Below are 13,200 nucleotides of genomic sequence, written 5' to 3'. Positions count from 1 at the left end.
GGTGTTGAGAGTTCTAGTGAATGCTTTGAATAATGTTTCAAGGCAATTGAGAAAAGTATGGGTTTTGGAGCCAGATCTGGGATCAAATCCTGACCCCCAACCTTGATAGCTCTGTTGGACTGCGCAAGTCATTTCACGTATCACGTTTCCTCCTCTGCAAAATGGTGGTAAAAATCACTACCTACTAAGAGTGTTAATAGAACTAAATGTGACACTTCTGGAATGGCATCCAACACATAAAAAGTACTCAAAAATGTGACCTTCCTTTCCCCTACCGCTCTCCTACCTCTCCCCTACCTCTCCCCTCATTTCTTCGGAGTGTACAGAAAAGCCTTTAAAAGTCCCTGGCTTTTTTGGATTGCACGTGGACTGTACGTCATGTACATGGAGCTGCACCATTCTCTCTCACCATCAACCACAACCTGGGCAAACTCTTTAGGCTTCCAGTCTCTCACCTCCTCCAGCACCACATCTGTTATACTCTAAGTCAAAGGGACTCCTTTAAGCCTCAAAGAAGAGAGTGTACCCCCCAAAATAAATGGACTTGACTCAAACTTTGGATATTTAGCTATTTAAACATGTTGCTCACAGCTCATGTTCTCAGCTTGAGGAATTCCTCTTGGATCCGTTCACAGTGGCAATGGATAGTTTCCACATTACATTCTTTGCCCCCTTATTCAGCTGGCAAGCCAGATAAAACAAAAATAAATTCAGAATACACACACACACTTCAGCGCTATTGTGAGATAGACAAGTAGGTGATTAACACAGTTTGGAGGTATGATTATTATTCACAGGCCTCCTGGTTCTGATTTTGCTACTAGTAGATATTTGCCAATGTCAGGTAGTCTGCATTTGAGAAAAAATATTGCTGTCATTGTTTGATTTTTGGTTTGAGTTACAATGTATCTTAATGTTTTTTAAAAGCAAGATCTCATAATTTTAATGGGACTGAAAGACAACTGAATAATGACCTATAAGTTTTTTTACTATTTGTCCTCTTTTGCTCTGTCTGGTGGATGGGTGAACAATACTTCCTGAGTAAGGATCAAAGACAAACACCTGTCCTGCTAAAAATGTCTCAGAGCTTCTAACTTGGCTTCAAAATCCTTTGTGAGGCTTCCTTCCTTCCTTCCTTCCTTCCTTCCTTCCTTCCTCTCTCCCTCCTTTCCTCCCTCCCCTTCCCTCCCCTCTCCTCTCCTTTCCATTCCTTTCCTTTCTAATGGGGATATTACTGGGCTCAGGCAGGGGTGGAGAGAGGTATCCCATCAAAAAAGTGCATTTTCCAATTCTATTTGTAGTTTCAGTACTTGATTATCAGGCTCAAAGAAGTTTCTTCATTTGGAGAATTAAGAATTCAGTCTAATCATACCTGGCACCATGGGTGTGGCAAAGAAACAAAACCCAAATATTGGTTGGAACAAAAGCAAGATAATATAATAATAAATAAACAATAAAAACATATTAACAAAATGAGAGAGACAGCCGGGCAGTCAAACAACTGAAGATATCTTACCACCACCCTAGTTTGAGAATCAAAAGAAATTTGCTCCACTCCTAAAGCCTCTCCAATAGGAACGTTTGGTTGGCTGCAAAGGATCAGGATCCAGGAGGCTAACATTCCACACCAGCTTTGCCATTTATTTTCTATCTGGCTTTGGGCAGGTCAAGGACCTTTTCTGAAGCTCAAGTTCCTTTACTGTGAAATGAAGATAATCTCTCTCTCTCTCACTAAATTGATATGGCTATAAAATAATAAATGTGATAATGCTTTGTCAACAGTAAGTACCATATTGATGTTAGTTATTACTATTATCAAAGAGCATACTGACCAGTAGGGCAAGAATATTAAGTTAACCAACCAATTTTATTAATCCACTTCCCAGTCACTCAAACCTTTTTGAATCCCTCTGATGTCTCAAGCAAGCTGTGTTGTGACCTAAATAAAAATTTTATCTACTAAGTCAACAGTAAATTCTAAGTTGTTGTTGCTGGTTTTTTGTTCTTGTTTTGGAGGACAAGAAATGAAGGGGCCAATTCCAACTGGCTTAGACAGGATGCTGTAGTTAGTTTTGTTAAGTTTTTTCCCAAGCATGTTTCTATTTAAAATCATCTTTTTGCATTATTCTGGAAGAGAGGGTAACTCTTATCTCATCCAAAATTGGTGTTTCCAATTTCCTTATATAACAAGGCTTGAATGTTGTGGAGGAAGTAGGCAAAAACTAAGGAACCAAGAAAGATCAAAAAGCAAGAGACCTCTAACCTGTAAGGTTAAGAGGTTATGACCCTAGGGCCCTGAAGTAAGGTGGAAGTCTAGAAAGAGGTTTTCAGGTCCTTTTGGGCAACTAACTTTACGGGGCTTTTTGAAAAGTGATAGAGATAGAATCTAATGCTTAGGACAAGATTACAGGCATGAATACACTTTACAAAGATCATAGGGATCCATTCAAAATCAACCTGTCACTGTCTGAGAAAGGAGCTTCACCTTCTGTGTCTGCTGGTTAAAAATCAACATTTGTCCACCCTGAAAGTACTTCTTTTGACTTGTTCATCATTGTCCTAAACCTTTGATAAGGCACAGTCAGACTACAAATTACAAGGAAAAGTATATATGATTAGATAACCACAATGAATCACATACACACCTAAACAATGGTATTAATCGCATCCTAAATTCGGTTGTGGTAGCTAGTATTCACCTTTAAACTAAGAGAGGAAAGTTCAGTCAATATATTGTCATTCTCTGTTTCTCCAATGTTTGGTAGAGAAGTGCTGGTAGCCTCTCCACAGGCAGCTTGGAGAGGAAAGAGTAAGGCCGGCAGGTTGCACATATATTCTATAAAATAGAATAGATATAAACACATGTATTACGTGGTTGTACATGGTATACAAATGGCTAAAAGAGGGAAAGAAAATGGAAGGAAGAAATACCTTTCTTATATATCCCAGCAAGGCTGCAATGTATTATATATAGATTGGGAAAGTTTTAAGAAACATAAAAATAAGATGCAGAGCTGCATTAACTAAATTCAGGAAGGACAGCCTCCACCAAATACTTTTATTCACTAAGAATTACAAGCTATAGAAAATGTTTGTTTCAGTTGTATATTACTAGTCATCAGAGTATGGTAAAATATATTAAAAGTCTTTGGAGCTTGTAAACATCTATTAAAGACATTAGTCATCAGGGAAGAATCAGTGATTTCTAAGTATCATTATCTTAAAAGCTTTAGAAACATGCACCTTTCAAACCTCCAATTAGGTTAAACTAATCTGCATCAATCTAAGGAAACATTTAGACTTCCAGAGTCAGGAAATCAAGCCACTAGTTCTTAAATTCTGAGCAACCTCTAAGCCTGTCTTGCTTTTGTACTTAATGTTTGTAGGTAAATGCTAAGAAAATGTTCGAGACAAACTGAACAGTGTATTAAAATCAAATAGAAGATTAACCAAAAAGTAAGTGCACAGAAACTAAAAAAGGGCCAGGTTAATGGAACTGAAGGTGGCAGGAACAGCAATAATAACTTGTCAAAAACACCTTTTCCATATTCTCTCTCCTGCAAAACATAACTAACTGATCTACTATATAAATTAAGGTAATAAACAGTGCCTATCCTCCCCCCCAAAATTTAGCATAAAATGGATGCAGATATTATAGGAGAAAACATTTAAATGACTGAATGATTCGGAAATCAGCATTTCCTACACGTTAATTTCACAGCAGCAAACATCTGCTGGGTACTTTCATACGTGCAAGACTCAGTGGATACAAACGTGAATAAGACCTAGTTTTCTTGCCCTCAAAATGCTTAAAAGCTAGAACTACCTAGACAGAGAAGACAGACTCCTAACACACCTAACTCACTCACCTTATTAGTTCTCCAAGGAAATATCTGACTAAAACAATCTAGAAACCGTCAAAATAGCTAATAAAATGTTGATGCTTCAGTGACACTTGCTTCGACACTATAGGGCCACAGTAAAGTAGGAAGTAAGTACAATTACACAGCAGATCTGGGTAAATCTGGGATCAACAGATAGAGCTGATAATCCAGGTCTTCTGCAGGTCTTTGTCCAGCTTGGCTTAGCACTATTCTTCCTCAGGACAGGGTCCTCTGTATAACTGCAGCTGGGAAATGCATACCTGATGAGGGGTCCACATCATCCTCCAATTGCACATTCTACCTCTGAGATCTCTACTACTCTGGCAGTAAGATGAGAGGAGGTATCTGAGATGATCACTGAAGTTCCTTCTAGTTATGACATTCTATGAGTAAAGCTAACATGTGTATTTCAGGCCGATCATTACAAGAAGAAAAATACATTATTTAACTTCTGTGTAGGACGAGCACATTCTCTAAGACAATGCCTCAATTTTGGCAAAAGACCCTAATTTATGTCTCTTTATGGATTCCAATATCATGAGTTCATCCTACACCTAAAGAATGTATTCATTATGTAAGCTTTCTCTCAAGCAAATAGAAGGCTGGAGAGGAGGAAAGTGCTGCTTGCCATTCAATTTGGCTTCAGCAGAACTTTCCATTATCAGGAGGAAGCTGCCCATTTCTAGATAATGAGGACAAATTTTTCATCGTCACTGTGGTGCCTTTTATTTCACTATGTCACTCTGGAAGAGTTCGAAAGTCATATACTCTCCACCTTTGCCTCTTGTAGCATCGACAGGTTATAAAAGTAATACTTTGCCTCATGGTATGCAACCTTAAGATGAACTCAGGAAAATGGTATTCGTTATTGTGTAGGATATATTAGATGTGCAATAGCGATGTATTATAAAGTAAATCAAATTACAAAAATGAACCCCATCCCTTGGATAAAGTTCTGGGAGTGAGCCAACACCACAATTATTATCTTCTCTAGCACTGAATGTTCTACATAAGTGTTTGGAAGATGTAAACAGGACATAAATCTGAGATCGGTTCTTCAATCTGTCTACAAATAACCATGACATTATATATAAACTATGCTTTAGAGCATATATGCTTTCTGTTTAAGCAGTTAAGAAGTGTATTAGACACTATGATAAACAGAAAAAACGGAGCGTGAATGCCGATAAATGCAAGCCTTCCGTCTCGGAAAGTCTTCACTTATTTGATTAAGTTAGGTGAAAAACAGAGCAGTCATGCTTGTAGCCTTTCTTCCTTTTCCCTTTCCTCTCCTCTTTTCATTTCTAATGCGAATCGGAAGTCTATGTGGAGCAGTCTGGCTAGCCCCAGTCTAACCTCCCCATCTGGAAGGGGACTAACCAGCCTTGGGGCTACTTCCAACCCTTCCCAGCTGTTGGGTTGGGGTTTTTTGTTTTTGTGGGCTTGAGAAAGCATATTTATATAAATGATTGCCATATCCTTTGCCAGCTGTTGACCCTGCTCTTGTCCCGGTTGGGGCATGGTTTTCATTTTTAGCGGCCACAGACTGGAACTGACCCTGATAGAGTTAGCACGCTACACAAACAGCTTTACGCGCTATTGCTGTGACAGTTCAGACAATGGATGCACAGTGTAATCCAAGGGACCGGTGTTTCCCTTTGGGCAAATGTCACAGAATCCAGAGCTGGAAGTATCAGTTGAAAAAATAAATTCTGAGATTCACTGTGTTATGGAATAGCTTCTCTTTAGTTATTCAGACTGCAGTGATTTCAGCTATAGTCACAGCAAGGATGTATCAGCAGCAACAAATGCGTTTTCTCATTTACATGTATGAATCTGAAAAGTGCCCTAGATAGATCTGCAGAGGTAACTGTCCCTACAGTTATGTGAGAGGTTAAAAAAAAAAAGCTATATTTTCAGTTTCAAAACTATGTATAAATACTTCTGATGCTAATGTCCATAAATTTTTAAAAATGAGATGCTTGTACCTTAATGGGACAAAAAGATAAAAATCAGTTTGGGCTTTTGATCATTATTACAGCCTGCAAATAAATTCATTCCTAAAGATCCAATCAGATCATTTCTTACGCAAATTACCAGACAGAAAAAAAATCTATGTTTAATCTGTGGATAACTGTAGTCACAGCAAACTAGAAAGTTTAGAAATATTATTAGGGAGAGTACAGTTGGGGGAGGGGCCCCACAGGGACGGGAGGGAAGAATATTCCATTAAGGATAATTCATCCTGAACAACCAATTTTCATCTGCAGTTAAATGGGAATAAGAGCATAAACAGCAAATTTTTACAACTTTCATAAATTTAATTAAGTCCTTCTGTCCATAAGCACAAATGCATACGTGAAGAATAAAGAAATTTAATTGAAAAGAAATAGATTGCTAATGCTTAAAGTGATACACTTCCAAAAACTGAAGATTTCTAATATTTGATAATTTACAGGGTCATTCAGTCACTGCAACAGATTATTATTTAGAGAGTCTAATTGTAAAGGGAAAACAGCAAGATATCTAGCTTGTCAGAAAGAAGTCCTGTATTACATTCTCTCTTTCTCTCTCTGCAAGCCTGCAGGCTGACTGGCTATGGCAGATGGAGACTGCCATACATAACTGTAATTAAAATGTGAACCCCATCTTAGAGGTCAGAATAGAATAGTTGACAAACAGGGAAGCCGGGAGATGGAAAGAGAAAATATTTCCTGACATAAGCATTTTCAGTCTTTGAAAAGTAATCCAAAAGGAAATTTAGCCTATGAATTTAAGCGTCACATACTTAGTATAACTTTAAAAAAATCCTCAGAAGCTTGATGTCTGGAATTGCTGTAAAGGCAGCTCAGAATTTCAATCAGCTTTAGCGCAATGAAAATTTCAAGTGCTGGGGGAATTAACTGATGGGATATTTGAAGCGTCTGTGACCTGTGATTGATGACAAAATTTGTGAAATTACAAGGCGATATTTTTTTTCTCTCACGCAAATATATTTGTAATAATGAGGAAAAGAAAATAAAGCCATTTGTTGCTAACCGTAGATTCTGACTGAAAATTTCACACCATTGGTACAAGCTAACAGCACAATCTCCAGATGTACTTTTTTCTGGTAAGCAGAATATGATTAGATTTTTAAGTTTAATATTATATCCCCTGTCTTTTATATTTATTTTGATCATTGATGTATTGGGGCTTATTTCTACCGTCTTATTTTGTAAGATCTGTTCTCCCTTGCCTTCTATGGCACTGATAGTTTCCTATAATCATGTTTCTCTATATGTTTGGAAGCTATATGTTTCTGTTAATGGTTTACCCTTAATTTTTATCATACTATACAATACACAACTATAAAAATCCCTAAGTTACTCAATATCACAATATTTGTCCTAAATATGCTTTAATTGCCACCAAATATCCTCACAGCTTCTTTGTCATTATTGTCTGGGATTTAAGTTCCATGAAACGTATTGTTATTATAACATTCAAAGTTAATTGCCAAAATAATTCTGTATCTTGCATATCACTCTTTCCCTCTGCACTCACATTTTCATGGTGAAGTACATCTTTAAACGATTTTTTTTCCAGCAAGAAAAAGTCGGGAGTAAACTCTTACTACCCCATGAAAGTACTGAATGATAATTTTAGCTGGGTATAGAATGGTAATTTAAGAGTTATTTTTGCTCAGCACTTTGGTGTATTACTCCATTGTCTTCTAGCATCTAATGTGACCAAACAGAAGTCTGCTAGCTATCTAATTTTCATACCTATGTAGGTAATATACCTTTTCTCTCTGCTAACTTTTAAAAATCAGGGATCTTCAATTTTACAATAAAGTATGCAGATATGAATGTATTTATATATTCAGCTCAATACCCAAGTTATACTTTCAATCTGAGGACTAAATCTCTTCAATTCTAGAAAACTCTTAGTTATTATGTGAGCATCACTTCTTGGTCATTTTCTCTATTTTATTTTGGAACTCTTACTAGATATATATTGAAGTTTCTGAACTCCTTATTTCTTAACTATTATTTCACTTTTTTATATCTCTGTACTGTTTTCTGAGAACTACTACCCAAAAATACAGTCTAAAATTGTTACTGAGTTTTAAGTTTTCAATGTCTTTATTATTTTATTGTTACTATTGTTCTTTAGCTTTGCCATGTCTCCTAAATTTTCTTTTCTTTTTTTTTCCTTTTATTTTTCCAGCAGTTTGTGATCAAAGGACAGACTTACAACATCATCTTTAATGAAAGAATTCCCCCAACCAACTTGTTAGTAGTCTCTAAGTCATTCACCTTTTGATTTTCCTTGAAGCCAAACCGGCCTTATTATTGCTATGTCACAGATACTTACTTATGCAGGCCATGCTGAAAGTTTCTTATACTCAAACAATTTCTTATAATTCATAATTATAATTGTAATTAATTTCTTATACGCTTAATTATTCAAGTAATGAGTGAAAATACTCAAAAATATTCACTTAAATGATCAAAACAAATGAAAAATAATCAGCATCAAAGAAATGCAAACGTAAAGCGAAAGATACCTAACTTTTGCATATTGTATTGTCAAACTCTCTCTTTAAAAGATGAGAGTAAGAAGAAATCATTCTCTTATATGGCAGTGCAAACCTGACAATGTGAAACATGATTAGGCCAATATACATCAAAGTCCAAAGAGAACCCCTACTCAATAGATAGCATTTCTACTTCCAGAAATTTATTGTGAGGAAATAAACAAAAATAGATGAAAATGTACGAGGAATTCATTGTTTATAAAAGCAAAAAACCAAACCAACAATATCATAACAAACAAAAGCAAAGGAATAAATAAAATATTCATTAACATGAGACTGGTTAAATAAATTATGGAATACTACATAGTCACTGTAAAAATGCACCCATATACACAAAAGAGAGGTGAAAAGTTTATACCAAAATGTTACCTCTGGAAGTATGTTAATGGGTAACCTATATTTTCTTTCCTTTCTTTTTTTTCCTTTTGGTAGTTATGGTATTATTGCTACAGGACTATGTATGTATCTCTCTGTAAAAAGTAAAAATTAAGGAGAGATGGGGGGAATAATTACTCTTAAATGCACAGAAGGCAAGAAAAGAGTGATAGTATGAGCTTGAGACCAAGGAACTTAATCCGTCAGCTGATTGTCTATAAATGCAAATATATCACCACATGTCTAGAGCTATTTCTTCTTATTACACAAATCTGAGCTCACCTTCCTTCTTTTCAAGGCCTCCAAACCAATCTTCTCTTCCTTGTTTGGGATCTTGCTCTGTCAGGCATCCAATCTCTCTTCCATTTCTAATTCATTCCTTATTTCTGCATTTTCCCCTTCAGACCATAAGTATGCTCCAGTTTTTTTTAAAGGAAAATAAAAAATCCGCTCTTTAAAATGACATCAAAACAGAGACATCCCATGTCCTGTTTTCTCACCTCCTACTAATTCCTATTCACTCCATAATTTGTGGTAGTGTGGTTCTCACGTTTACTGCTGTGTTCAAATTGCTCTTGCTAACACCTCTCGTGATCTGCCAATTGCTCAATTCAATATATATTTCTATCCTTGTCATCCAGGACGATTACATGATCCTATATTTAATGATACTGCTGATCGAAACCCCCATGCCCACCCCCCCATGACTTCTGGTGGCACTGCACTTTGCGGGTTCTAGTCTTGATTCTTTCTCAACTCTTTCTGAACAAATCATCCTTTGTAGGTCTATGGTATTTTGCTGATTTTCGGGGTCTGCCCTTGACCCACCACTTTTCTCACTCCATACACTTTCTCTTTCGTCTGCACTGATAACTCCCAAATTTTTACTCAGGGTGAGGTGGTCCGCCTTGGTTGTCTCAAAAGTACATCAAGGGCTTCCCTGGTGGCGCAGTGGTTGAGGGTCCGCCTGCCGATGCAGTGGACACGGGTTCGTGCCCCGGTCCAAGAGGATCCCACATGCCGCGGAGCGGCTGGGCTCGTGAGCCATGGCCGCTGAGCCTGCGCGTCCGGAGCCTGTGCTCCGCAATGGGAGAGGCCACAACAGTGAGAGGCCCGCGTACCGCAAAAAAAAAAAAAAAAAAAAAAAAAAAAAAAAAAAGTACATCAATTTCAACATTCCTAAAATTACAAGTATTAAGTTCCCCATTAAACTGCTTTTTTCCATTCAGTTAGCACAGGTAGAAACCTGGGATTCATATTAAACTCCTCCCTCTTCCTCGTGCCTAATATCCAATCACCATGCCTAACAATTTTTACTCTTAAACACTTCTCAACTTTCTATCCTACGTCTCTCCATTCTTCTCCTTTCATTTGCATTTACCACTGCCCTAGGTCAGGTCAACACTCTACGTAGTCTCCCTGACTCGGGTCTTAACTTTTCTTCAAATCTGCTTTCTCTGCAGCTACCAAATTGCATTTGAAATGCAAGCCTGACTATGTCACTCCTCTTCTGCTTAAAATCTGTGTCCATACCTTATAAGATAAACTCCAAAATCCTCAACTAACACACACACTGCTCTGGATTCATCTCTTACAACTCCCTGCCTAGGAATTTATATTATGGCAACCTCTGTATGAGCCCATGGAACATACCATGGGTTTTCTTGCCTCTATACCTTCACTTATGCTATACTGTCTACCTGGATTGCTACCAACTCAACTCCTCCTCATCCTGGGTGTCATATCTTTAGAAAGCTTTCCTTAAATATTCTTTCCCTTCCTCAACTCCAAGCATAGAAAGGAACTTAGCAACAAAGACCATACCCTTTGAAGTTTGCTGTTCTTTACAGTATAATATTATTAGAAATCCAGTTGATTTTCATCTCTCCCTTATCAAAGGTTTCATATGTTTGAAATTTTATGTATATACTTTACTTTCCTCTCCTTCTTTTACCCACTAAGCTCAATATTGCACTCTGAGAAGTCTGCACTAAGGACTTTTCCCTGATTGTTTTACCTTGTACCCATAGGGTAGTCATTAGATACTTATTCACAGGCTAAGGCCAACTGCTAAGGTTAGAGACAAAAAGAAAGCGAATCACCGACAACAATTGTTTGTTTGTTTGTTTTTTAAAGGCCTTTGCTTGTTTGTTTTTTTCGGCTGTGTTGGGTCTTTGTTGCTGAAGCGGGCTTTCTCTAATTGCGGTGAGCGGGGGCTACTCTTCGTTGAGGTGTGCGGGCTTCTCATTGCAGTGGCTTCTCTTGTTGTGGAGCATGGGCTCTAGGGCGCATGGGCTTTAGTAGCTGTGGCACATGGGCTCAGTGGTTGGGGTGCATGGGCTTAGTTGCTCTGCGGCATGTGGAATCTTCCTGGACCAGGCCTCAAACCCGCGTCCCCTGAATTGGCAGGCGGATTCTTAACCACTGTGCCATCAGGCAAGTCCCAGCAATAGTTTCTTAAAGTTAAGTAAAATCTCCTTCTAGTAATCGAATGAGAAACAATTTTGGTATAAAAGACCTAACATCGACTTAGCTTCTAGAGTGGGCTTGTGGTTCATACCAGAATAAAAACTAGGAATTGTGTGGATATTCTCATGGAGACATTCCACAGGGAACACTTGCTACTGATACATGATGACTAATGAAACTACATTTGAACAGGTGATTCCTTTTGCTGAAGAGTGGAGAGAAAAAGAATGTTTCGGATATCATGGCACCAACTAAATAGATACCTAAAGTTAAACAGCAATAAGAAAACTTGCTAGCTTAGGAGTTGGATGTTGTTTATTAGCAAGAATAGCAAAAGAAAATCAACCAACCAACCAACCAACCGACCAAACAAACAAACAAAAAAACCGGTTTAGGGAAGAATCCATCCCTGAAATCCTAAAATTCTGCTGTGTATTGGTTTGTATATTTTGGGGGTTTTGGTATGTATATATGTGGGGGGAAAAAACCTTAAGACTTCAAAAATAGAAGAAATAGCTGTATTTGTACATTGGAAATGGATCTTAAATATCTGAAATTTTTTAAATCCTAGAAAAAGTTCACATTGTTTCATGGACAACAAAAAGGAACTAGAAAGAGATCTGGATAGAGAAAAATACCTTCGATAAAATTTAAGAAAAAATTCAGATCAGAAAGGAGAAATTCTAAAAGTGGGCAAGATTAATTTGGCATGTTATACAAATAGGAGGAAATCTGCTAAAAAGAAAAAAAAAAGAAAAAAAACTTTGCTGCTAATCTTAGGTTAATAGTAAATGACCCCATCCACTCTTAACCTCAAAGACTGACCTCTTGACCCACAGCCAGTGGCCCTGTTCAGAAACATGTTGCCACCAGAATAAATAAAAAGAGAACATAATGTGCTGAAATTGTTACTGCTAATGACAAGTGACACACACTTTATACTGCCAATGAGCAAGGCACCAATAAATAACCCTAAACACGTTTACAAATATTCTTCTAGGTTTTAGTTTCTTGTCCTGCATTTTTATATTTTTATTTATTTGTTTATTTATTATGGAAGGATGGTAAAATTATTATTCTTTTATTACTATAAAAGTAAGGGAAAAACCACACGGGTAGATGTGCCGTTGATCAGCGTTACACAATAATTCATATCCATGCTCTTTCTAACTGGCATGGTCCATGCTAAAAGACAAATGGTAAAAGATGTATTTGAGACATTCCAGAATTCTAGCCTAGAACACAGGTCATAGACATAACGTCTAGAGATAGGAAACTCTAAAAGCCTGATACTCAGAATATTTTGAGTAAGTTCTTTCTTTCTTTCTTTCTTTCTTTTTAACATCTTTATTGGAGTATAATTGCTTTACAATGGTGTGTTAGTTTCTGCTTTATAACAAAGTGAATCAGTTATACATACACATGTTCCCATATCTCTTCCCTCTTGCATCTCCCTCCCTCCCTCCCACCCTTTCCCACCCCTTTAGGTGGTCACAAAGCACCGAGCTGATCTCCCTGTGCCATGCGGCTGCTTCCCACTAGCTATCCACCCTACGTTTGGTAGTGTATATATATATATGTCCATGCCACTCTCTCACTTTGTCACAGCTTACCCTTCCCCCTCCCCATATCCTCAAGCCCATGCTCTAGTAGGTCTGTGTTTTATTCCCGTCCTACCCCTAGTCTCTTCATGACATTTTTTTTTTCTTAGACTCCATATGTATGTGTTAGCATACGGTATTTGTTTTTCTCCTTCTGACTTACTTCACTCTGTATGACAGACTCTAGGTCCATCCACCTCACTACAAATAACTCAATTTCGTTTCTTTTTATGGCTGAGTAATATTCCATTGTATATATGTGCCACATCTTCTTTATCCATTCATCTGT

At 37.4% G+C, this 13,200-nt stretch overlaps 1 protein-coding gene across 11 annotated transcripts in view; it reads right to left on the bottom strand.

The window, feature by feature from the left end:
• Positions 1-13,200, bottom strand: part of BCAS3 (BCAS3 microtubule associated cell migration factor) — a 576,467-nt gene that overhangs the window by 160,058 nt on the left and 403,209 nt on the right. Inside the window, exons 25-26 of one of the 11 annotated variants that reach the window (XM_028498860.1) lie at positions 2,700-2,836; positions 586-681 (exon numbers count right to left, since the gene is read on the bottom strand). The exons of the other annotated variants lie outside the window; for them this stretch is intronic. Coding sequence (XP_028354661.1) covers positions 601-681; positions 2,700-2,836 — 218 coding nt within the window. The 3' untranslated portion in view covers positions 586-600. Of the gene's footprint in view, positions 1-585; positions 682-2,699; positions 2,837-13,200 lie in introns of those variants that run through there. 11 annotated transcript variants of the gene reach the window in all.

Source organism: Physeter macrocephalus, chromosome 14 (genome assembly GCF_002837175.3).
Source record: "Physeter macrocephalus isolate SW-GA chromosome 14, ASM283717v5, whole genome shotgun sequence".
Taxonomy (NCBI): Eukaryota; Metazoa; Chordata; class Mammalia; order Artiodactyla; family Physeteridae; genus Physeter; species Physeter macrocephalus.
This window is presented reverse-complemented; position numbering and strand designations above follow the sequence as displayed.